The sequence below is a fragment of the Schistocerca piceifrons genome, chromosome 6 (genome assembly GCF_021461385.2).
Source record: "Schistocerca piceifrons isolate TAMUIC-IGC-003096 chromosome 6, iqSchPice1.1, whole genome shotgun sequence".
Classification (NCBI taxonomy): domain Eukaryota; kingdom Metazoa; phylum Arthropoda; class Insecta; order Orthoptera; family Acrididae; genus Schistocerca; species Schistocerca piceifrons.
In genome coordinates, this window is record NC_060143.1 from 366005282 (window position 1) to 366029594 (window position 24313).

Genomic DNA, 24313 nt, shown 5'->3' on the forward strand with positions numbered 1-24313 from the left:
CCGATAAAGCTTATTTTGTCCTAACTAAACTACTTTCTTCACAGCTCTAACAAAACTACTTTCTTCAAGGCACTAACCTCGCATTACTAATTTAATTGTCTTAGAAACATTTACAAGACCAGTGCTCACACAGTCCTTAGAAACCTGCCACAAATAATAATGGGTACCAACATTCTGAATGCCTTTGAGAGAAATAATAAGGTGGCATTGTGAAGGAGTGAGGTGTAGGAGACAGTATAACAATGAGCTGTATACCAGTTAAAAAAGCCACCTATGAGAAAAACAGTATTCAGCAAGACTGAGGTGAGATGGGCTAGGTATGTAGCACTGAGGTGTGATACGGAGGTACCAAAGAAGATACTAACTGGAAATCTTGCCCAGTAAAGGGGACATGGCTGATTAAAAATCACATTGATAGATGGTGTCCAAGATCTATAGAAAATGAGATACAGAAATTGGAAAGCACTCCTGGCAGAAAATTGTTGAAGAGGTGATGGTACACAATAGAATCTTGGGCCACAGAAGAAGAGCAAACTAAGAAGGAGAAGAAAGAAGATGCTAAATTACTCTCTCTGTAGTTTTAAAAACTTATTGCAGGTACAATGTTCTGCATACATTAGCTTGGATTCATAAACATCACTCTTTCTGGAAGCTACAGTTTTCATAAATTTTAGTGTATATAATAGAAGTGCTTTTATCATTGTTTAATGCATACTTATTAGAACTTAGCTGCCAGCCAAGTATTGCTTTGCATGGGGTGACAAAGACGACATCCCGGGACTGCTCGTCGACCAGCAGTAATGTATCAGCCGAAACACCAAGTGAACACGGAATGACGGTAACACCTGCAGAAACTTGCTGTCCACCGCCATCCTCCAACAGCACTGGCCAAGCAACAGCTCCTCGCTGCCAAGCTGAGAGAGATGCCATAGGACAACCACCAGCATTATTGCCACTGGCTCGTTCTTTCTTCTTACTGCCAAATGACAGCATTGCTGAAAAAAACACATTTCATCGATAATACATTGATTTTCTTCTTCACTAAAGCCAATATTCTTAGATGTAAAGAGCAGTGTCCACATGCAGCAAAGACACTAAGTTTTTAAAAGTGTAGCCAACAGTGATCAACATTGGTTACAACTGTAATATTACAATACATGATTAATCATTTGAGATGAATTTGTCATGACAGTACTTAAACAAAATTATTTCTCATATAGTCATAACTAAATTCCAAGTGATTGAAAAGAAAGTATTTGATGAAACAACTAAACTCTTTCTTGATTCTGTTACAAAAATTTCATTCTCTTAAAGCATGAATTTTGAGAAGCAAGCTTATTTTCCAGTGTAATACACACAATTTTATACCAGCAGTAGCTCAAAGCTGTTTAATTAGTTGCATCACATGCTGAAGTCATTTCACTACTAAACATTCACAGGCTCTCCACGTACCAATGACCCTTAACATAGATGTTTCAGTTTAAACAGTTTTATTTCCCCCCAGGGTATACAATACATTTGATAAAAAACTGCTATATTAAAAAATGACACAGTAAGTTATTTACTATGCATTAATATCAAGTACTTTTTCTCTATCTTAAACAGAACCATATGATGATTTAATATAGTTCTTCTATACTAGTATATAACAGTCATTGCAAAGTTAATGCCCAGAATGTCTTCTAACTCAGACAGATTGAATTCATAAACCAAGGATGAATATAGTTGTAGTATGTATACTTCACCACAAACTGACTTTCACCTGAATTGTGAATTGTTTGCTTGTAGAAGATACAAATATATAATGTTTAAGCAAGCTTATATGTTATTCTTTTAGTAAGCAATGAGTAAAAAATAAAAATAAATTGAATGGAATTACTAACAGAATTTTTGACCAGATTCCACAACAGTAGTAGTAGTGTAATTTGATGCCAAATCCTTCAAGTACTCTTGTCGTGTGCGAGTTGCCATGGTTGCAAATTTCTCTGAACGATGGGCTGCGTTTTCTGCGTTGATTACTGTAATGAAAAGTGAACATATTCATTTACTACACACTACTAAATATAAAAATATTACAATATTTTTAACTGCAACTGAGGATATATTCCAGAATGGCTGAAACAAGTAACTAAAGTAGGGCTGTGATATTTCATCCAAGGGGAGGGAAAGATAGTAAAAAGTAAGGGAAACCCAAACACACTAACACACTAAGAAATTTCTACTTCATTTATTTGACCATTCAGATCTTCTCCTATTAGAAACCGTTTCCCAATGCCAAAGAGATTGGATCTGGTCATCTTACAAATACTTAGTTCCTCACCATCGTCTTTATCACAAAGAAGGATTTTTCAACATGCTACTTTGAGTCAATATGAAATGCAAATGCAATTTTATTAATCTTATTGTTTTTCTGTCAAACCGTTCTTGAAATTCATACAGTAGTATGTTAAATAAAAACTTTTTCTTACTAAAATTTCTTAACTTGTATGCTCCAGAGTGAAATATCTTTACTTAAATACCACAATGTATTCATAGGGTAGCAAAATTTTACTCAATAATGCTATGTACCTTTGGCTAATAAAAAATCCCCAAAAGCTTTGGACTTAGGAAATGTAGCTCCATCTTGGATTGGTGGTCCAAATGGAGGTACTTCTTTGGATCGGCTCACAGCAACACTGCAAAAGGAAGCATAAATTAAATATATATGGAAATTTATGAGTCATGATAAGTTTATTATAGGATTCTATCTGTCTACTGTATAAGACACTTACCGGTACTGTGTGTTCTCTGTACAAGGATTCACAACTCTCACAACAATAAAGACATGTTGGAACTGAGAACGAATATTCTTTGGTGTGAATGGCTGAGCACCAGGCTCTTGGAAGACTATAGTTACAATGTCATTCCCAATATGCCTCTTCCTTAACAGCTGTTTCAAGGGAAAAAAACATGAGTCAGGATTACATATATCATAGTATTTTCAATGTCCTAAAAAAAAAAGCAGCACCAAAGGGTACATTACGCCAAACTATTCTAAGAAATGCACCATTCTCCAAGTAGTACTGCTATATGCTATGAGTTGCACATTTTCTAAAGTATTGCCACTTTCCATTACTGATGACAAATGTAAAATCATGAAGGATGAGAAGAACATTTGAACAGGCCTGCCATGTGTGCTGATAAACTTTGGAATCAAACTTAACAATCACCACCCAAAGATCCTTAAATGCACACCAGTCAGAGGTCCAATTTTGTCACCAAAGCCTCAGTGATTTTCAAACTGCAACATGCAAGGTGGAAAGAGGTTTAACACATTAAGATTTTTTTATATTGTACCATCAGGTTTTCCACAATGTGAACCTTCCCTCCTCTCAAATGTAGGTCAGTGTGTGCTCCATCTTACCCAATTCTCCCCCCCCCCCCTCCCCCCTCTCTCTCATTTTAGGGTGCAAAAACGTCTAGTGTCATACATGCCCATGTTAGAACTGTAGAACACGAAGACAAAGAAAGGAGTTAAAGAAAATGACTGTACGTTAATCCCAAATGACATAAAAGAAGACAGCTAAAGCTGGGACATAGAGAAAGTCTATAAAAATATGCCACAGAGAAATGGAACTCCTGAACTAAAAATTACATGGCTTTCGCCATATTGCTATAATAGATAAAAAGTAAAATGCAGTCGACAGCTCACGTGTCGTTAATTAAAACAGTAAGTAACTCAGATGGCAAACACAAATGAGAATGTAAAGGGTTAAGAAAAGAGCATTCTGTCAGGAAATGGCTGACAAAGGTTGAGTGGAGTGAGTGCAAAGTGGTGGGGAAGCACCACTTAACAAATGTTATGGCTAAAAAGACAAGTGTCCGATGCACAACCTAGCCAAGATGGTCGTCTAAGCTGCTGGGAGAGGCTTAATGACCAGGAGCTTGTTCCTGTGAAGGAAATCTTACCCAATGATTGCAGTCTTATCATAATACAGAATAAAACTGACATATCAATGCTATTAACTGCAAAATGCTACGTCCAACATTCTAACAGATCCATGCAATGATCAGTACTGAGCTGCATAAAACATTTTCATTTTTGCAGCTGAATAGATTCCTGCTGTGTCTGATCTGTTGACGTTCCTATTTGGTTGGTTGGTTGGTTTGTTTGTTTGTTTAAAGGAAAGAGGAGGGGAAAGAGACCAAACTGCTTGGTCATCAGTCCCTTGCTCCTATTAAAAGAATTCCACCAGGAAAAGAATAAAACAAACAAGACTGCAGCACAAAACTGTGGGAAAGGAAAAAAATCACAAGAAGGACAGAAGGGCAACAAACACTACAATGGACCAAATAGGACAAGAAAACCACAGACAGATGAAAGAAACCGATAGAAGGTATTGAAACAAGAGTGCGGATCACTGTGGCTGGCTGATCACCAGAATAAAAAGGGTAAGGCAGCCACTCTGCAACACATTAAAATCACCAGCCTAAAACCACAGACTGACAAAGGACATGCACTAAAACTTTGATAGAGTGATGAACCCCCCCCCCCCCCCCCAAATCCCCACATACAAAACGTCAGCCAGTGAGGCGTTGTCAGCTAAAATTAATGGTAACGAATCCGTTAACTGAAGATTATGTTGCAGGGCATCAAAAGTATGACAGCGCAACAGAATATTGGCCAATCAACCAGGCACCACACTGACACTAAGCTGGGTCTTCACGATGCAGAAGATAGCCATGTCTCACCCAAGCATGGCCAATGCGGCACCAGCAGAGAACCACAGAGTCCCTGTGAGAGGTGTGCATGGACGACTTCCACACATTTATAGTCTCCTTAATGGACAGTTTGTTGTTCATACTGAGATTATGCCAGTCCATCTCCCAAAGCCAAAAAACTTGCGGCGTAATAATGAATGCAGGTCATTTCCAGAGGTGCCGATCTCCAGAGGTAGTTTCCGTGTAGCCTGTTTGGCCAGCCTTTTAGCAAGTTCAATGCCAGGGATTCCAACGTGTGGTGGGTCCAGACAAACACTACTGAATGACTGGACTGTTCCAGGGTATAGACGGACTCCTGGATGGTCACTATCGAAGGATGGCGAGGGTAACACTGGTCAATAACTTTTAAGCTGGTCAAGGAGTCACTACAGATAAACGACTCACCAGAGCACAAACATATGCTCAAGAGCACAGGATATGGCCACCAGCTCTGCAGTGAAACACTGCAGACATCCGAGAAGGAGCGCTGCTCAGTATGTATTCTGTGAGCATAGACAAAGCCAACATGACCATTAGCCATGGAGGTATCGGCGTAAACTACTTCGAAGCCCCAAGACGCATCAAGAATCGAGAGGAAGTGACAGTGGAGAGCCTCGGGAGGAACTGAGTCCTTATGGTCATGCGAAAGGTCCAGGTGCAGCTGCTGCCTAGGTATACATCATCACGGTAGCGTATGCGAATGGACCCTATTCACACAGAAGGGATCGGGCACAAACCACATTCGTAAGCCCTGACCTGGGCCGCCGACTTGGTAGATGAACCACTGTGGTTGGGAAAAGGAGATGGTAATTTGGATGCTCAGGAGAGTTATGAATGTATGTGACGTAACTCATGAGCAGTTGTGCGTGCATGATCTGCAATGGAGGGACTCCACGCCGATTGCTGGACTCATCCGAAAAGCTCCTGTCATTAGTCGAACTACACAGTGGTGCACTCTGTCTAGTAATTGCAATGCTGAGGGTGCCACTGAACTATAAATCATACTTCCATGGTCAAGATGAGGTTGAATAAGGAATCTGCACCCCAGGTGGCGTTGTTCAGACAGCAGAGGGCATTAAGGTACTGTCAGCACTTCCGATTAAGCTGAGAAAGATGAGGGAGCCAAGTCAATCAGGCATCAAAAACCTGTCCAAAGAATCGACATGTGTCCACTACAATGAGTAGATCGTCATCAAGATAAAGTTCTGGTTCCTGGTGAATGGTGTGGTGCTGACAGAAGTGCATGACATACAACTTCACAGCTGAAAACTAGAAGCCATGGGCTAGAGCCCATGACTGTGCCTTGTGGATGGCGCCCTAAAGGCGCCACTCAGCAGCACCAGTACTGGAGGAGCAGTAGGAAATGCGAAAGTTGTCTGCATACAGAGAAAGTGAGGCAGATGGCCCCATAGCTGCTGCAATACCATTAATGGGTACTAAAAATAGAGACACGCTCAATACGGAGCTGTGCGGAACCCCATTCTCCTGAATATGGGGAGAACTATGGGAGGCACCAACTTGGACAGGGAAAGCATGGAGCGAAAGGAAGTCTTGGATAAAAATTGGGAGCGGGCCCCGGACAACCCACTCATGAGGACATGTCGCCAGTTTGTGTTGCAAGCATTTCTTAAATCAAAAGAGACTGCAATCAGCCGTTGGCATCTGGAAAAGGCTGTTTGGATAGCAGACTCAAGGGACATTAGATTATCAGCAGTAGAGTGACCTTGGCAGAAACCACTCTGGCATGGAGGCAGTAGGCCACGTGACTCCAGGAGCAAACACAAGCGCTGACTCACCATATGTTCTAGCAGCTTAAAAAGAATGTTGGTGAGGCTGATGGGCCAATTGCTATCCACATCAAGTGGGATTTTACTAGATTTAAGCACTGGAACAATGGTGTTCTCCCACCATTATGACAGAAATATGCCGTCGCACCAGATGTGGTTGAAGATGACAAGGACATGTCACTGGTAGGCCAACGACAGATGTTTCATCATCTGACTGTGGATTCGATCTGGTGGCCCAGGAGCTGTTTTGGGGCAATGTGCAAGGGCACTGAGGGGTTCCCACACAGTAAACAGAGCGTTATAGGGTTCACTACGGCGTGCAGTGAACGAGAGAAGTTTTCCTTCCATCCACTGTTTTAGGGTACAAAACGTTGGGGGGGGGGGCTAATTCTCCGATGCAGGGAGACGAACATAGTGCTCAGAAAAGTGCTTGGCAGTTGTGTTTGCATTAGCAGATAACACTTCAGTGACATTAATGCTAGGGACACCTGTCGGGGTCTGATACCCAAAGACATGTCTGATCTTTGTCCAGACTTGTGAAGGCGACATATGGTACCCAATGGTTGAGACATGCCTTGCCCAACACTCCTGTTTCCATCTTTTTGTGAGCTGGTAAACACAGGCACAGAGCTGTTTAAAGGCTATTAGGTGCCCCATGGCTTATGTTGCTGTAAAGCTCGTCTACGCTCTTCAATGACCACAGCGATTTCTGGTGACCACCAAGGCACTTCCTTCCGCTGAGGCACCCTACGGAACAAGTGATTGCATTTTCCGCTGTAGAAATGATCATTCTAATCACTCATTCAACCACCACATCAGTGTTACCATGTGGGGGGAGACTCAATGGTGATGGCAGAGGTGAAAGCTTCCCAGTCTGCCTTATTTAAAGCCATCTAGTAGGCGACTGGGGAATGATGCTGGGTGAGTGACGGAAGCTGGGGACGTGGTCACTACCACACAAGTCATTGTGGGCCCTCCAGTGGGCAGATGGAAGAATTCCTGAGATACAAAGTAATAAATCAATGGTAGAGAAAGTACCATGAGCCACACTGCAATATGTGTGTGTGTGTGTGTGTGTGTGTGTGTGTGTGTGTGTGTGTGTGTGTGGTGGGGAGGGGGGGCGGCAGTATTTAAGAGGCAGAGGTCGAGTTGAGACAGCAAATTTTCGACATCTCGGCCACTAAGCATGGTGCACCCTACAAGGGGTTATGGGTGTTAAAATCTCTCAGAAGTAGATAAGGTTTAGGGAGTTGATTAATCAGTGCACCCAATATGTTCAAGGGTACTCCACCATCTGGAGGGAAATATACGTTGCAGGCGGTTATTTCCTGCATTGTCCTTTTCCTGACAGCCACAGCTTTGAGAAGAGTTTGAAGGGGCATTGGTACACTACATACCGAGTTCAGGACAGACGCATACTCCACACAACACACTATGATACTCGCCATGATTTTTGTAATATCCTCTATAGTGTGAAGAGCTGGGGTCCGCATTGCTGCGAACCACGTTTCCTGGAGGACAATGCAGAAAGAAGGTGTAAAGCCTAACAGCTGTCATAGCTCAGTCAGGTGGTGGAAGAAACTGCAGAAATTCCACTGGAGGATGATGTTACCATGAGGCTGGGAAGGCATGAAACTATCAAGGAGGCAGTTTACACCTCAAGGTCACCTGCTGCCACCAGACTGAGTACCTGTGTAATCAACATCCATTGTGTCAGAGGATCCATTGAGATCTCAGGGGGCACCAGAAACTCCATCTCATCCTCAGGCGGAGGCGGAGGCACAGAGCTTGTAGGGAGTGGTGGTGTAGGTGCCACCGCAATGTCTTGGTTCTTGGGTGCCATTTTCTTTTTAGGTTTCTCTCACTGCTCCTTAGGTTTCTTCAGCTGGGAGGGCTTCACTGATTTAGTCTCAGACTGAGGAGGGTCATGAAGCCCTACAACCAGCTAGCTGCCTGTGGGCACTTCAGCCCCTGACAGGTTTCCTCTTTCCCACTGGTAGGAACATGGGACAGGAGTGACCCAAGGGGACCCTTCCTGAAGACTGACACTTCTCCGACTGAGAAGTGGGGACTGATGGTTGGGGGAGCATTGCTCCCAAAGTAGGCAATCCGGGAGCAACAGGGATAGAAGTGCCCCCCACCATCAAGGGCACAGGTGTAGTCATACAGCTTTGAGAGCCAACTATAAATGGCGGAACTGATGGGGCTCAAATCGTTGTGGGGCATAAGATGGTGTCATACGCACAGTATGGAGCCTTCCTCTTTAGCCTCAGTGTAGGTCAGCCGGTCCAGGATCTTTTATTTCATGATTTTCCTTTCTTTCTGGAGAGTCCTGCAGTCCAGCAAGGGGAAGAGTGCTCTCTGCAGTTGACACAGATGGGAGGCGAGGCTCATGGAGTATTAGAATGTGAAGGTCGTCCACAATCAGGACGTGTGTCATTGGAAGTACAGCGGGAAGACATAAGCCCGAACCTCCAGCATTTAAAGTGCCGCATCAAAAGAGGGATATACAGCGTTACATCATGGCAGTATACCATCACCTTGACCTCCTCTGGTAATGTGTCACCATCAAAGGTCAAGATGAAGGCAGCTTTGGACCCCTATGGACGCGCCAGACGAAATGAACACCTTGTCGCTCTAAGTTGGTGCGCAACTCGTCATCAGACAGCAAAAAGGAGGTCCCTGTGGAATAGGATATTCTAGACCAAATTTAAGCTCTTATGGGCTGCGATGGAAACAGAAATATCCCCCAGCTTCTCACAAGCGAGTAGTGCCTATGACCGGGCAGACAATGCTGTTTTTATCAGAATTGACCCTGATTTCATTTTGGACAATCCCTTCACCTCCCCAAACTTATCCTCTAAATGCTCCACAAAAAACTGAGGCTTCATTGACACAAAAGATTCCCCATCAGCTCTCTTGCATACAAGGCATTGGAGCGAATAAGGTTTGCTGCCATCCTTAGCCTGGCATACCTCCAATGGTGTGGCCAGGGAGAGGAACAGTTTGAGGTCATATTTCCTTGTATTAAAGTGAGATCTTGAACGTTTAGACACTGCTATTGTTTGACCACCAGCAAGTGGTGGTGATGTATGCTCCATGGCATGTCATCTGCCCCGATGCCACCCACTCCGACCAGTGGCCCTCCCCACAGGGGCAACCCAGCCTCAGGAAAGGCCACATGGCAGGATGACCATTGCCAGGAGTCTCAATGCCCCAGTGAGATGGGCATCTACTCCTTGGCATACATGGAGAGTTAACAGTGCAGGCATCAGCAGAGTGATACCTGTGTAGTCAGGGGGGCTACAACCCCCAAGAGGTTACATGGCAACCCCACCACAATGGACTGGCTACCAAGCTGGAAGGCAGGAGCAAATATGCAAACAGGTCCATTATCATCATCTGCGCAAAAAAAGAAATAAAAAAACTGCACAGTGGATGGAGAATAATACATCCAGGAGGGTGACCTCACCCAACAGCTGGAGAATGAGCGGAACTGCAGAGCCACGACGACGAAAGACACTTAAGGTCTCAGTGCACGATAGAAATGATGCACCATGTAAGGCGACCTTCCGCAATTGGCTCACTCTTCGGAAAAATTTTGGAGACTAGAGGTCAAACCCTACAGGGGACCCTCACAGAAAAAAACAGGTGCGAATATGAAGAACTAATTCTGAATTTTAATCTGAATCCAAATGAACTATCATGTTTCCTGGCAATAAAGTACACGATGGAAAAATTTGCTGTTTGTCAGTGTGAATATTTCTAATTTTCAGGAGAGATTTCTGCTTGTTCTTTCTGAATAACTTGGATGGACAACTATTAAAATTCACATCACTTTCTTATTAGAACTGAAAATTGGTGCACTGCTTACCTTAAAGTTGAACCGTAAGACAGCAATGAATAAAAGAATGCCTGCAAGCAGCTTTGTTAGTATCTTTATCAAATAATGGAACTAGATATAAGGCAAAGGTTGCTCAGCTGTGTAAAATACTTTGTGTATTTGTTGAATTCTACATTTTAATGGTGTTTTCTCTTGTTCCTTATAAAGCACACTGTATTAATGGATCATGAATGCAACTCTACTTACTATATCTTTTGCTTCCTGAATTTTAATATTAAATTGTGTGAAGTTCTTTCCTTCTCATCCCGTATGGTAGGTCTCCCCTGACCTGCAGTTCTGGGTGACTTTCTCAAAATCTGCCCCTTTTCCTTGACCTCTCCAGTCCTTTTCCTTCCCCTTCAACCCTTCTTCCTGAAGAAGGAGCCACTGGTTGCACAAACTTGCCAATTACAACAGTCTTATGTGTGTGTTCTGCCACCACTTGGTGAGTAGATTTCTTTCCCCATCCAATTAAATAACTGTGTGAGTATTCTTGTTATTTTTAAAATAAACTACTTATCCATCAGACTGACATTAGTTTACATAATCTACAAACACAGCAGGTGACACGTCAGCCATTTCCTACCAGTCCCAAAAAAGAAATTACCAAAAGAGAGGATAATTTCATTCATGGCAATTTAAATGAGGTTGATGTCATTTATGGACATATAAAACAGACGACTTAGCATGGACTTGCAGTAATTCAATGCTTAATATGTCCCACCCCAGCAAAACTGGCATAGTATTTGCATCAAACGTGATTTTCTCCAACTTCTATTACTTAGATGCAAATTAGTCGACACATCTGTTCTACTGTGTAAACAATGGTCTGCTTTTGTTAGGAGAGTGTCATGATCTAAACATTTCAAGTCATTTGAGTAGGAGTTTCCAGAACATGAACACTAAAGAACTACAGTACAATTCGCTGGCATGTCTGTCTGGGAACCAAATGAATGTCTATTTAAAATGGTGTGGACTTTTTAGGTTCTCTATGTTCCCCATATCCATCAATTTCTCTCTGACCTGTGAGGAGCTACCTTGCAGAAAGCTTGTGCATTAGTCTGAAAAATTTGTTTTATCTCTGTTCTTAAATAATTGTTTCACAACAGTATATTTTAGTATTTATGGGACATTTGCTGCAACGATTTACAAACGGACAATAAGGGACTTTACAAAAAAAAATCTTCAAGTATATTCGAAGAAATATCCTCAGTTGTTGGAACAGGGGCAAAAATTCGGACCTGAACTGTAACAACGAACGTTTTCTCCTTCACATCCACCACATTGCCAACACTATCACATCCACCACATTGCCAACACTACACATATTTGTTGTCTTCTAAAGTATTATTGTCCAATATGACCAGATAAAACTGACAGAAGAAAGTAGTATGGTTAATTGTGTGTTTTCATAAAATAGGGGGTAATGTGTCATGGCTATGGTAAGGGACTTGGGTTGAGTATGATTAAAAGAAAAGTGGTTTCCACCATAGCAATATCCCTTCAAAAAGTTTCACACCAATTTTTTCTCAGAATGCCAAAATATTCTGTTGCCTTCCAATCACAGAGTGAGAAATTACGATCACAATAAAATAAGAAATCAGAGCCACAGATTTAGCTGCTCATTTTTCACCACGCACTTTCGAGAGTGAAATCTGAAAATGATTTCTTGCACCATCTGCCAAACTTAAGTGTGAACTACAGATAATCATGTCAATATTTGTGCCACTAATGGTAAGCAGTTAGCCACCATGGCAGAATGGATGATTTATGCTACTACATGTTAAACAGTGCATAGTTTTACCACTGTCTCATCTCCCAAAAAGTACTGATCCATTGGCGCCTGTGTAGTGACAAACTCAAAAACATTTGAAGACCTTGTACAGTGGTGTGTTTGTGTTATTTTATTGTTATCAATGGAATTAATCACTCTTAAGCAAAAACTGAATGAATGTCTACTTTTACAACAATTAAACAAGTGGCATAGTTCATCAAAAACTGATAAAACACAAAGCATTATCAAGATCAATTAAAACTTTTGACTATCTGAATAATCATTTATCTTACCTGCTGCCTATTGTTTGGTGTGAAGGGCAGTAATGTGGATACGTGGAACATTATTTCACAGTCTTGATACTGAGCATATACGGAGTAGAGACCGGTCGAGTCCGCTAGAAAAAAATAAACATTTATGTAAAATATGACATGGAACATTGTTTCCTCTTAAATATTATAGTCCTGAAGGAATTATCCGATTTATAGGTTAGTAACATGTCATATTGCTAGCAACACATCAGGAGATATCATAGCAAATTTTAAAATGGAAACTCATGAGGAAGTGTCACCACATATACATGGAGGACAGCTTGTATTGCAGTTTGATAGTTCATTGTCAGTTACTCTAAAAAGTTTACATAATATACATGGCACTTATTAATGATGTGAAATTACATACATCAATACACCAAGCACATTTAAGTCACTAGAACAAATTGCGTTTTAGGTCTCGAGAGTTTTTTCCTTAAACAAAATGAGTAACAAGGGCCTTTCATCAAAAGTTGATGACAACACATCATTTCACAGAGTACTTACTCTTGTTGTCAAGTCCAGCTCGATATTTGTCGAAACCACGCAGTCTTACTCGCTGACCTACAGTGTCGAGGAACTCTACCAGCGCAGGACCTGCATCCTCATTATTGTACATGTCTTCTTCAGAAGACTGCCCTGCTCGGCAATAAAGCACACCAACTTTGTAGTGTCTTATTAATGCCTGTTCATCGAGTTTCAATAGCTGCGCTTCTGTCTGAGGTGATGCAATCCCAAGACGCAGGCTGTAACCGTAGCAAAATAATAAAATTCAACTTGTTTCAATAAAGTAATTTTCCAATATTTTTGTACATTAAAATGAACTATGTTCATTCATTAAATTCACACTGAATTACATTTGCGTTGTTTTAGAAACCACAAGCACAGTTTTGAATGTCACAATCTATATCTCAACTGTAAAGCAAAGGGAAAAAGAGATAAAATTTTAACTTTGAACACAAATGACTGAACAGCAAAGAAAAATTAAAAGACTATAAACTATTTATACACTACAAATGAGAATGTAATGTTTAACTTAACAAGAATCCACACAACAAGCCATTTACACGCCCATGTCTCTGACTGTAAAATACTTGCTTTCTCCCCATCAAGTGTTGCTGTTCTTTCTTATCAACAACAAATTAACAGAAACTTGCATATTAACTAAAGTTTTTTGCACCAATATGGTTGTACAACTACCATCTTGTCTTTCTGTGGATAGCATTTTAAATAGAAACAACAGTTACCAATACCTACTGGCAAGCCTAAGTGTTTCCTTCTAATTCACCTGCTGCAGTCAACGTTACAGTAATTCAATTTTGATATGTTTCATGCCATAAGTACAGGGCATTTCAAGATGAATATTTATTACAAAGTATTATGTTGTCAAAACTATCCATCACTGTGCCACACCTCTGTTATTGGAGGGATGAATACATCATCTAGTTTATTTTCACTCAATGTCCGTTGTCTTATGGTTGTTTGGTTACCATCACACACTGCAAAACTGCTACACCACAGCAAAAATACTCTGTTGTTTGTGAAGTGTAATTCTATGACTACAGTGCAAACACATTTCAGGCTGAGGTACCAAATTGATCCTCCAAATGGATGGCACATATGCACTTGGTATCAACAATGTGGACACGAAATGCTTATGTGAAGGAAAGAATCCTGGCTGCCCTCCTGTCTGACAAAAATGAGATGTATATTCAAATTTCTTTCCAACATAGTCTTACCAAAAAATCAACTCCTCATGCGAGGCAGGAAATACAACTGCCTACAACAATTTGGCATGTTTTGAGACATCGATTGGCTATCAAGCCGTACAAGTTAGGGTTGTTACAGGCTCTACATCATGATACCAAATGCAAAAATGTAGCATTTTCTGGCAAGTTTCAGAATGCTATTGACAATAACACTTTCATGCAACTTATAATTTTCAGTGATGAAGTGACTTACCACCTTAGGGGAAAGTAAACAAACACAATGTTCGAATCTGGGACCTATAGAACCCATATGCACATATATGAGATTCACCCAAAGTCCATTTCTTTTTTTGTGCAATATTCCACTCTTCTGTTTATACCCCATTCTTCTTTGATGGAAATAGTTAACTGCCGGCATTATCTTGTTTTGTTACAAGTTGTTTCCAAGGCTGAGTGAGGACAACATTTTTCAACAAGCACCGGCTCCCTGAAGTCACCAAGTGTATGAATATTTGACAAACTCCGCCAATCTGTTGGATTGGTTGTCAAACAGCCAGCGACTTAGCACTTCTCAGCTGGCCTCCACAGTCACTGAATTTAACACCTTGCAATTTCTTCCTACAGAATTTCATTAAGGACAATGTTTATGCACCAACACCACCACAGAACCAAGAAATATAGATGTGAGAGTTTCGTAAATGTGTGTCCCAAGTTTCCTAGTCATAGGTATTCAAAAAACACACACATTCTCTGAAACACCCTATAGGTTTGTAACTTATGTTTATGCATGGGAGTGTGGAATGTCAGGAGCTTAAATATTATAGGGAAACTAGAAAATCTGAAAAGGGAAATGGAAAGAAGACAAGCATTTCTGGTCAGATGAGTATAGTGTGTTATCAACAGCAGCAGAAAATGGTATAACAGGGATAGGATTTGTTATGAATAGGAAGATAGGGCAGAGAGTGTGCTACTGTGAACAGTTCAGTAACAGGGTTGCTCTTATTAGAGTCGAAAGCAAACCAACACCGACAATGATAGTTCAGGCACACGTGCCGACATCGCACGCTGAAGATGTGGATGTAGAGATGGTTAATACAGTATGTAAAGGGAGATGAAAGTCTAATAGCAATGGGAGACTGGTATGCAGTTGTAGGGGAAGGAGGAGAAGAAAAGGTTACAGGAGAACACGAGCTTGGGACGAGGAGGTAGGAGAAAGACTAATTGAGTTGTGTAATAAATTTCAGTTAGTAACAGAACACTGTTCAAGAATCAAAAGTGCAGGAAGTATACTTGGGAAAGGCCAGGTGATATGGAAAGATTTCAATTAAATTACATCATGGTCAGACAGAGATTCCAAGATCAGATACTGTATTGTAAGGCGTACCCAGGAGCTGATACAGACTCAGATCACAATGTAATAGTGATGAAGAGTAGGCTGAAGTTTAAGAGATTAATCAGAAAGAGTCAATATGCACGGAAGTGGAGCGCGGAAGTGCTAAGGAATGATGAGATAGGCTTGAAGTTCTCTAAGGGTGTACATACAGCAATAGGGAATCACTCAGTTGGCAGTACAGTTTAAGAAAAATGGACGCCTCTAAAAAGAGCAATCACAGAAGTTGAAATGAAAAACACAGGTACAAAGAAGGTAACTGCAAAGAGACCATTCTGTCGATCGATGAAAGAAGGAAGTACACAAATGTTCAGGGAAATTCAGGAATACAGAAATACAGGTCACTGAGGAATGAAATAAACAGGAAGTGCAGGGAAGCTATGATCAAACAGCTGCATGAAAAATGTTAAGAAATAAAATAATAAAATAAAAATAAAAAAAGAGATTGTTGGAAGGACTGACCAAGGGTGGTAACATTAACCCTAGCATGACCAACGTATTTTTTGTTACATGTTATACCAACGGAGGGAGGGGGGGGGGGGGGGGCCTCAAAGGCCCATAAAGAATACCACAATTTATTTTATCATAAATCAAGTTTATTTACTTCTGATACCTCTGTATACTGGATACTGGATAATAAAAGATGTTATTATAATAGGAATAAAATGAACAAATAACGAGATTCAGTTTATATATTTTTTGGAATAATGTTTCAAAATAGTGTTTTCTTATAAAAACGACTTTTTTAACTCGATACACTACATGAAGCAAACAAAATTTACTGTCTCATTGTGCAACGCATTTTTCACACAACACTGTCTTCCTGCAGTGTTTCCCACAGACGTGTTTGTGGCACTGAGAGCAGGTAACAGTTGACTTTCCCAGCTTGTTGTACTTGATCTTCTTAGATGCAGCTTCTTGGCAGCATAGGTGGCACCGTCCACGTGTTCCTGGTTCTGCTGTTGAGGATGATGGTTCTACAGAGCAGCTGAGCTTCCGTTGTGTGATGCTTTCCATTGCCATTATTACTGGCTTCTGAAGTCCATACAAATTTTGTGCCCGTTTATCTACTTGAGATCTTATTAGTTCGAGACCTAAGTTAGTGATAAAAACTCTTCTGCAGTTTAGCAAATTCTTTTTCCAATTCGGAAAGTTGAGGAGGAAGAGTGAATATGCATTTATTGCTGCTATGTCAATGAGTGTGTAGAAGAGGGACAAAGGCCATCTTCTTTTTCCTCTCTTTGTGCTGTAGTGTCTTGCCATCTGGTCTATGGTGTCCACGCCTCCCTTTGTAGAATTATAAAAAAGATTTATGTTAGTCTTTTTTGAGTCTTCATTCAACACCCCTTCTGGGTGATAAGTTGAAAGCATCAACAGCAGTCGTTTTGGCTTCTCGCGGACTAGCGTTGATGCAAGAGTAACTGGTGGCCTCTGTGTCTGAGGGTCAGTATAAGCAAAGATGGAAGAGTGTAAACTGCGGCCAGTTGTAGTCTTCAGCTCTTCAGGTATGTGTCGTCTGTTAGACTGTAGGGTGCCAACAAGTGTGAGGTGAAAATCATTCCATAGAGTCTCAGCAAGCTCCACTGAAGTATAGTACCGATCTGTGGTAACATTACGGCCTGATTTTTCAATAGGTTTTATTAGTCTCTTTACAATTTCCATCGGTCCATTTGAATGCTGTGTATTTCCTGACTTGCCTGTATAGATGTCCATGCTGATCACATATCTAGTCTCAGAATCAGACAGCATTCGAATTAGAATGCCGTATTTTCCAGGTTTTTCTTTTAGAAACACCTTGAATGGACAGCGACCACGGAACAAAGACAACATCTCATCCACTGTTGTATGTAGACCAGGAATGAAATACAATGGAAGTGAAGAATTGAAGCTTTCAAAAATTTCCCTCATTGGAGCAAACTTGTCAGTCTGGCGACGAATTTCTCTTGTGTTCTTATCATCAAACCTCAATATTTTAGTCAATTCGAAAAATCGGGTCCGACTCATTGATCCATAGTACACTTGTCGGCCCTGAAGCAAAGACCATAAATCTTGGACAGGTATCTTATTGTCATGATTTGAACCCATGATTAGCAAGAGTCCTATATAACAAAATAACTCATCTTCATCTGTGTGCTGAATACCTACTCGAGAAGCCTCTTCATTTGAGTGTAGTTTTATTAGATTCATAATTTGAGGTGTAAAAAAGAGCTCTATAGCCTCTTTCGGAGACGCAATTCTTCCTTGTTGTCCTAGCCCCATTCTTTCTCGCACTATATTTTGTACAGAACGCCGATATTGTCGAGATGGCTTCGTAATATACTCTCGTCCACTTTTTGCAATGGATTTATCACATTCCGTATCATTATCATCTGGTGGATTGGCTTCAACCTCATCTTCATTCTCAGACGATGAATCAGTTCTAATTTCTTCCACATCATCATCCACTTCACTTTCCTCTAAATCTGATTCGTTCAAAACTTCTTCTAGCACTCTTTCAATGGAACTGTCACGTAAACGATGTCTACTCATGTTGCTGGTTCAACAGCAGCAGAAACACTGAAAATAACAATGGTCCGCTTCATAATAATATGTCTGAAGGCAACAATGCCAAAATTCGTTTCATGGTAAGAATTTGAAACGAGAGACTCAACCTCGTAAATCTTTCCTTGCTATTACCAACGGGTGGGCTTCTAAGGCCCACAGAGAATTAAATCAAGTAAATGAATTTTAATTACATTTTTATTCTGAAATTCTGTAATGACTCAATAGTACATTCAATAACGAACAATTACCTTTGCTTTCAAGTTCATATATCAAAGGGTGCGGATACAACATAGAAAAACTGAGTCAGTGGGCCTACGAGGCCCCCCCGTTGGTAATGCTAGGGTTAAGAGTGCAATTGGAATTACACTGTTAAATGCAGAGGATAGAGCGAATAGGTGGAAAGAGTACACCGAAAGCCTCTATGAGGGGTAATATTTGTCTGATGTGATTGAAGAAGAAACAGGAGTCAATCTAGAAGAGATGGGGGATCCAGTATTAGAATCAGAATTTAAGAGAGCTTTGGAGTATTTAAGATAAAAAAAGGCAGAAGGGATGGATAACATTCCATCAGAATTGCTATCATTGGGGAAGTTGCAACAAACTGACTATTCAAGTTGGTGTGCAGAATGTATGAGTCTAGTGACCGACTGACCTGAAAAAATTTCATCCACACAATTTCTAAGGCTGCAGGAGCTGAGAAGTGTGAGAATTATCACACAGTGAGCTTAACAGCTCAAACATCCAAGCTGCTGACAAGAATAATAAACGGAAGACTAGAAAAGAAAATTGACGGTGTGTTAGATGACGATCGGTTTGGCTTCAGGAATGGTAAAGGCACCAGAGAGCCAATTCTGACCTTACGGTTGATAATGGAAGCAGGACTAAAGAAAAAAAATCAAGATACATTCACAGGTTTTGTCAACTGGGAAAAAACTTTTGACAATGTAAAATGGTGCACCATGTTCGAAATTCTGTGAAAAATATGGGTAAGCTACAGGGTAATATACAATATGTACAAGATCCAAAAGGGAATAATAAGAGTAAGAGTAGATGACCAAGAACAAAGTGCTCGGATTAAGAAGGGTGTAAGACTGGGATATAGTCTTTCACCCCTACTGTTCACAATCTGTTCATCGACGAAGCAATGACCAAAAAAACACACCAGAGTGGAATTAAAACTCAAGGTGAAAGGATATCAATGATACAATCTGTTGATGACGTGGGCTATCTGGATTGAAAGTGAAGGAGACTTACATGAACCGCTGAATGGAATGAACAGTCTAATGAGTACAGAATATGGATTGAGAGTAAACTGAAGAGAGACAAAAGTAATGAGAAGTAGCAGAAATGAAAACAGTGAGAAACTTATCAGGATTGATGGTTACGAAGTAGATGAAGTTAATGAATTCTGCTACCTATGCAGTAAAATAATCAATGACGGACAGAGCAAGGAAGACATCAAAATCAGACGAGCACTGGCAAAAACAGCATTCCTGAACAAGAGAAGTCTACACTAGTATCAAACATAGGCCTTAATTTGTGGAAGAAATTTCTGAGAATGTACATTTTATGGCAGTGAAATTTAGACAGTGGGAAATTTGAGATGTGATGCTACAGATGAGTGTTGAAAATTACGTGGACTGATAAGATAAAGAATGAGGTGGTCCTGCATGGAATCAGAGAGAAAAAGAATATGTGGAAAACACTGACAAGGAGAAGGAGGCAGAAGATAGGACATCAGTTAAGACATCATGGAATGACTTCCATGGTACTAGAGGAAGCTGTAGAGAGCAAAAACTGTAGAGGAAGACAGAGATTGGAATACATCCAGCAAATAATTGAGAACGTAGGTTTGCAAGTGCTACTCTGAAATAAAGAAGTTGGCAAAGGAGAGGAATTCATGGTGGGCTGCATCAAACTAGTCAGATGACTGATGACTCAATAAAACCTCTATCCTTACCATACAGCTAAGATCCATGAATGCCTATTGCAGCAAATTACAAGATTACAATATAGCTGTCTACGTATTATTGTAGCAATCACTAGATGTGTATTTTCTTACACAATGTCAGAAAAGAAAACTCAGTGAGTATAAAATTGGTTCTTACCATGACAATTGTATTTCAGGTGCTATGTATTCCAGTACTTCCTTTGTACACATTCCCTTGTTACTATTTGAAGGTTTAATGTTTGGTATTGCATCCTCTAGAACAGATCCTCTCAGTGTTAGGAGCTGCAAAGAAAGAAAAATATAACTTACATGAAACATTTGTATTACTAACAATTGTGTGCCCTCCTATGTGTATGAATTAATGAAACTATATATGAATCATACACTGAAGACAAACTTAACAGAAAAAAAATATTGATTATAACTGGTGAAAGGATTATTTCCCTGTAAATAACTAACATTATTTTTGCTTACCTCAGTTGTCCTGATAAGCAGCCTATAAAGATACGAAGGTGATGCTTCTCCCCTCTCTAATCGTTCTCTCCTCAGACTTACAGCAATTGGTCCAAGGTTTTCATCCACACCAAACCAGTTTTGATGCTCTGAGAAAAATAAGAAAATTAGATCACTTATGGTGATTACTCTGTTATTGGTGGGGAAGGGGTGGGGAGGGGGGAGAGACAGAGAGAGAGAGACAGAGAGAGAGACAGACAGACAGACAGACAGACAGACAGACAGACAGAGAGAGAGAGAGAGAGAGAGAGAGAGAGAGAGAGAGAGAGAGAACGAACTATTTTGAAGATTAAGAGCAAATTTGTCCAAGTGACATGCTGTAATTCATTTTCAGTTGTTGTGATTAGTGAAAGTGAAACAAAGAGTTCCTAAAACACACAAAGCTAACTGAATTCAGCTGAACATCATGAGGATAGCTCAAGCTGGATCCATCTCTCAACCCTGCCATTCACCAGATCACACACTTAGCCAACGGCCAGTGACTACCAGAAGATAGGACTGGCATTGCAGTGGTAATGAATCACTGCAAACCAACTGCATTGTGGTCTAAGAAAAAGGTCAGAACTCATCTGTCAATCAAAAGATACAGATTACTGTATAAAGCCAGTGAAAGTGATTTTTAGTAGGTGGTTGTTGTTGTCGTCGTCGTCATCGTCGTCGTCGTGGTCTTCAGTCCAGAGACTTTACGTAGTGCTTGTTGTTCACTCTCAGAATCTGAAATATTAACAAAGGATGAGTTTGTCCGACTCTTGCAAGACTGCGATAGTCTCAGCCACATAGATTGAGTGGTTTTCGTCTGCAGTCTGTATCATGGCCGGTTCAGAAATATTTTCCCCACACAAGCGATTTATTTGATGCGACCCCTGCCTCCCCAATTCCCCCATACACATTCCGCCATGTCAGTTTTAGCTACTTGTTATACGCACTAATATACAAATCTTGTGCTTGGGAACCCTAAACGGCCATTACCAATTTTGATACATGTTAAAAACTGCATTATTGAATTCACAGCTGTAACGGTATATTTTAATAGAGAGAATTGATTTCGGTCTACGATCAGATCATCAAGGGTCCAAAAACCGTTTCAGCTGCGCGTCGCTTTGTTCAGAGAATAATTAAACCCCACAAACACACGTATGAGGTTAAATGGACAGAACAATGTATTTACAGCCAGTATAAAAGATGGGACAACATACATCTGATAATCATTATGCCAATTACGCAAATGCGTAACTGCGATGGTTTCTGTACCCGATGGTGGTCTGATCCTAGAATGAAATTGATCGTCCCTAATGAGATTTACTGTTACAGCTGTGAATCACATAAATCAGTTCGTAACATTTACTAAAGCTATCTAACACCATTTCCATAAAACGGTTTTGTGTTACATCCTGTATATTAGAAATCTTTAAGTTGTGTCAACTCTGGCAGCCCAAACGGCGGCTTGTGTTTGTTGGGCCATAAACCAGCCATTGTGTTTATCCTCCATTTGCTTTCACAATTCTTTGTTTATCCCCCCCCCCCCCAAAAAAAAAACAACCTAAGAGAACATAAATATAATCAATTTATCGGAGAAACTAGTGGCAACTGTTTTGACTTAAATTAGCTACGAAACATTTTACTGCAAAATATACACACTGTCTGGCACGAAAAATGCGAAATGTCATTTAATTACCTCTTTAATTGAGGGATGGCACTTTATATTTCTAAAGGAGGTACACTACTGCGTGACAATTTTTTGTAGGAGCTAGTGGATGAAGCTTGGTCTGGTTTGAAGCCCCAATTCGAATCCTATAGAGGATGTTTGGGGAGACGGGCTTGTCAGTGCTATTCAGAGACCCAATAGCACATTTTAGCATCCATCAGGAGTGTACCTGTAAGGTTAGACACACTAATTGGTGTAGAACGAGGACGAGAAGATACACTTTTGAAGATGTGAAGACAGGGCTGTGATTGTTCAAAACTCAAAACAGATGCATTACATCTATGAGCTTCCTCAAAATTAGCTTGAAGTGTGAATCCATTTGTGTTATTTCCGTACTCCCGTCAATGTTTTTAATAATCTTTTTCATTATTACACCACACCTAGATGGGACCGTACCATAATATTTTAACGTAAAATACTAGATTAGTGTCGTAAAAAAGGTAAACTTTAAAAATTAAGAAATTGAAATGTTGCGTTTTTCGTGACAGCGTATGGAATGTTTCCATGAGTTAACATAAACAAACTTATTCAAAACAAATTATACCATGGAAGTCATTTCAAATGCCCATTCAATCACATACAGTACAATGGATTGTTAACTACCCTCTGCCATGTACTTCACATTGATATACAGGGTACTTTTGTACCAAGCAGTTATAATTAAAGTGCAGCTACTCACGGAGCTCCAGTGTGGGCTGTGATTAGTTTATGGTAGTGAAACTTTGAAGATATGCTAATGCATTAATGTGAAACCGATTTATCCTGGAAAAAAGTTCCAATTTCGGTCAGCAGTTGCAAATCTGGTGCTGTACACTTTATGGTAAGATGACCATACTGCCATTTGACAATCCATAATGTGAGTTAACAATATGGCTATCCAGAAGACAGACAGTGAGCTGTTAAGTGAAACATTATACGAACAGCAGCATTTACAATGCTGCCTTCAGAAAGTATAGCCGACTGATAGGCCTGATGAGAAGCCCGATGTCATTAAATGGTTTAATGAAAACGATAATGGAATTAAAAAATGCGGGTCAACTTTTGTGGCACCTGGAACACCTATCCCGGTGGAAACTATGTTGCTGTAACTGGCCATACAGCGTGTGCCCCGAATAGTGCTTATACACAGGCAGTGTCACGAGAAAGGTCCATCCCATGGTCAACTGTATGGAAAGTTTTGTGGTCTATTTTACACTAATACTCGAACAAGAACCAGATGGTGCAGCAAGTCGAATCTCATGAACTGCAGCAACATTCAGAATTTGCTCTTCGATCCCTGGCACAGACAGAAGTTTATGAGATTTGGCCAGGCAATATGGAGTGACGAGGCACATTTTACACTACCGGGTGCTTTGAATGCACAGAACTGCCGAATTTTGGGTAGGTAATGTTAAACCCCCCCATGAACCATGGACCTTGCCGTTGGTGGGGAGGCTTGCGTGCCTCAGCGATACAGATGGCCGTACCGTAGGTGCAACCACAACGGAGGGGTATCTGCTGAGAGGCCAGACAAACATGTGGTTCCTGAAGAGGGGCAGCAGCCTTTTCAGTAGTTGCAGGGGCAACAGTCTGGATGATTGACTGATCTGGCCTTGTAACATAAACCAAAATGGCCTTGCTGTGCTGGTACTGCGAACGGCTGAAAGCAAGGGGAAACTACAGCCATAATTTTTCCTGAGGACATGCAGCTTTACTGTATGATTAAATGATGATGGCGTCCTCTTGGGTAAAATATTCCGGAGGTAAAATAGTCCCCCATTCGGATCTCCGGGCGGGGACTACTGAAGAGGACGCCGTTATCAGGGGAAAGAAAACTGGTGTTCCACGGATCGGAGCGTGGAATGTCAGATCCCTTAATCGGGCAGGTAGGTTAGAAAATTTAAAAAGGGAAATGGATAGGTTAAAGTTAGATATAGTGGGAATTAGTGAAGTTCGGTGGCAGGAGGAACAAGACTTCTGGTCAGGTGAATACAGAGTTATAAATACAAAATCAAATAGGGGTAATG

At 40.7% G+C, this 24313-nt stretch overlaps 1 protein-coding gene across 1 annotated transcript in view; it reads right to left on the reverse strand.

Annotated features, from left to right (window-relative positions):
- Positions 1 to 24313, reverse strand: part of LOC124803328 (signal-induced proliferation-associated 1-like protein 2) — a gene marked incomplete at its 5' end in the record, with an annotated part of 104540 nt that overhangs the window by 54311 nt on the left and 25916 nt on the right. Inside the window, 8 exons of the mRNA XM_047264511.1 lie at positions 716 to 995; positions 1884 to 2018; positions 2569 to 2675; positions 2772 to 2929; positions 12478 to 12581; positions 13003 to 13241; positions 20247 to 20371; positions 20564 to 20691. Of these exons, the coding sequence (XP_047120467.1) occupies positions 716 to 995; positions 1884 to 2018; positions 2569 to 2675; positions 2772 to 2929; positions 12478 to 12581; positions 13003 to 13241; positions 20247 to 20371; positions 20564 to 20691 (1276 nt within the window). The remainder of the gene's footprint in view (positions 1 to 715; positions 996 to 1883; positions 2019 to 2568; positions 2676 to 2771; positions 2930 to 12477; positions 12582 to 13002; positions 13242 to 20246; positions 20372 to 20563; positions 20692 to 24313) is intronic.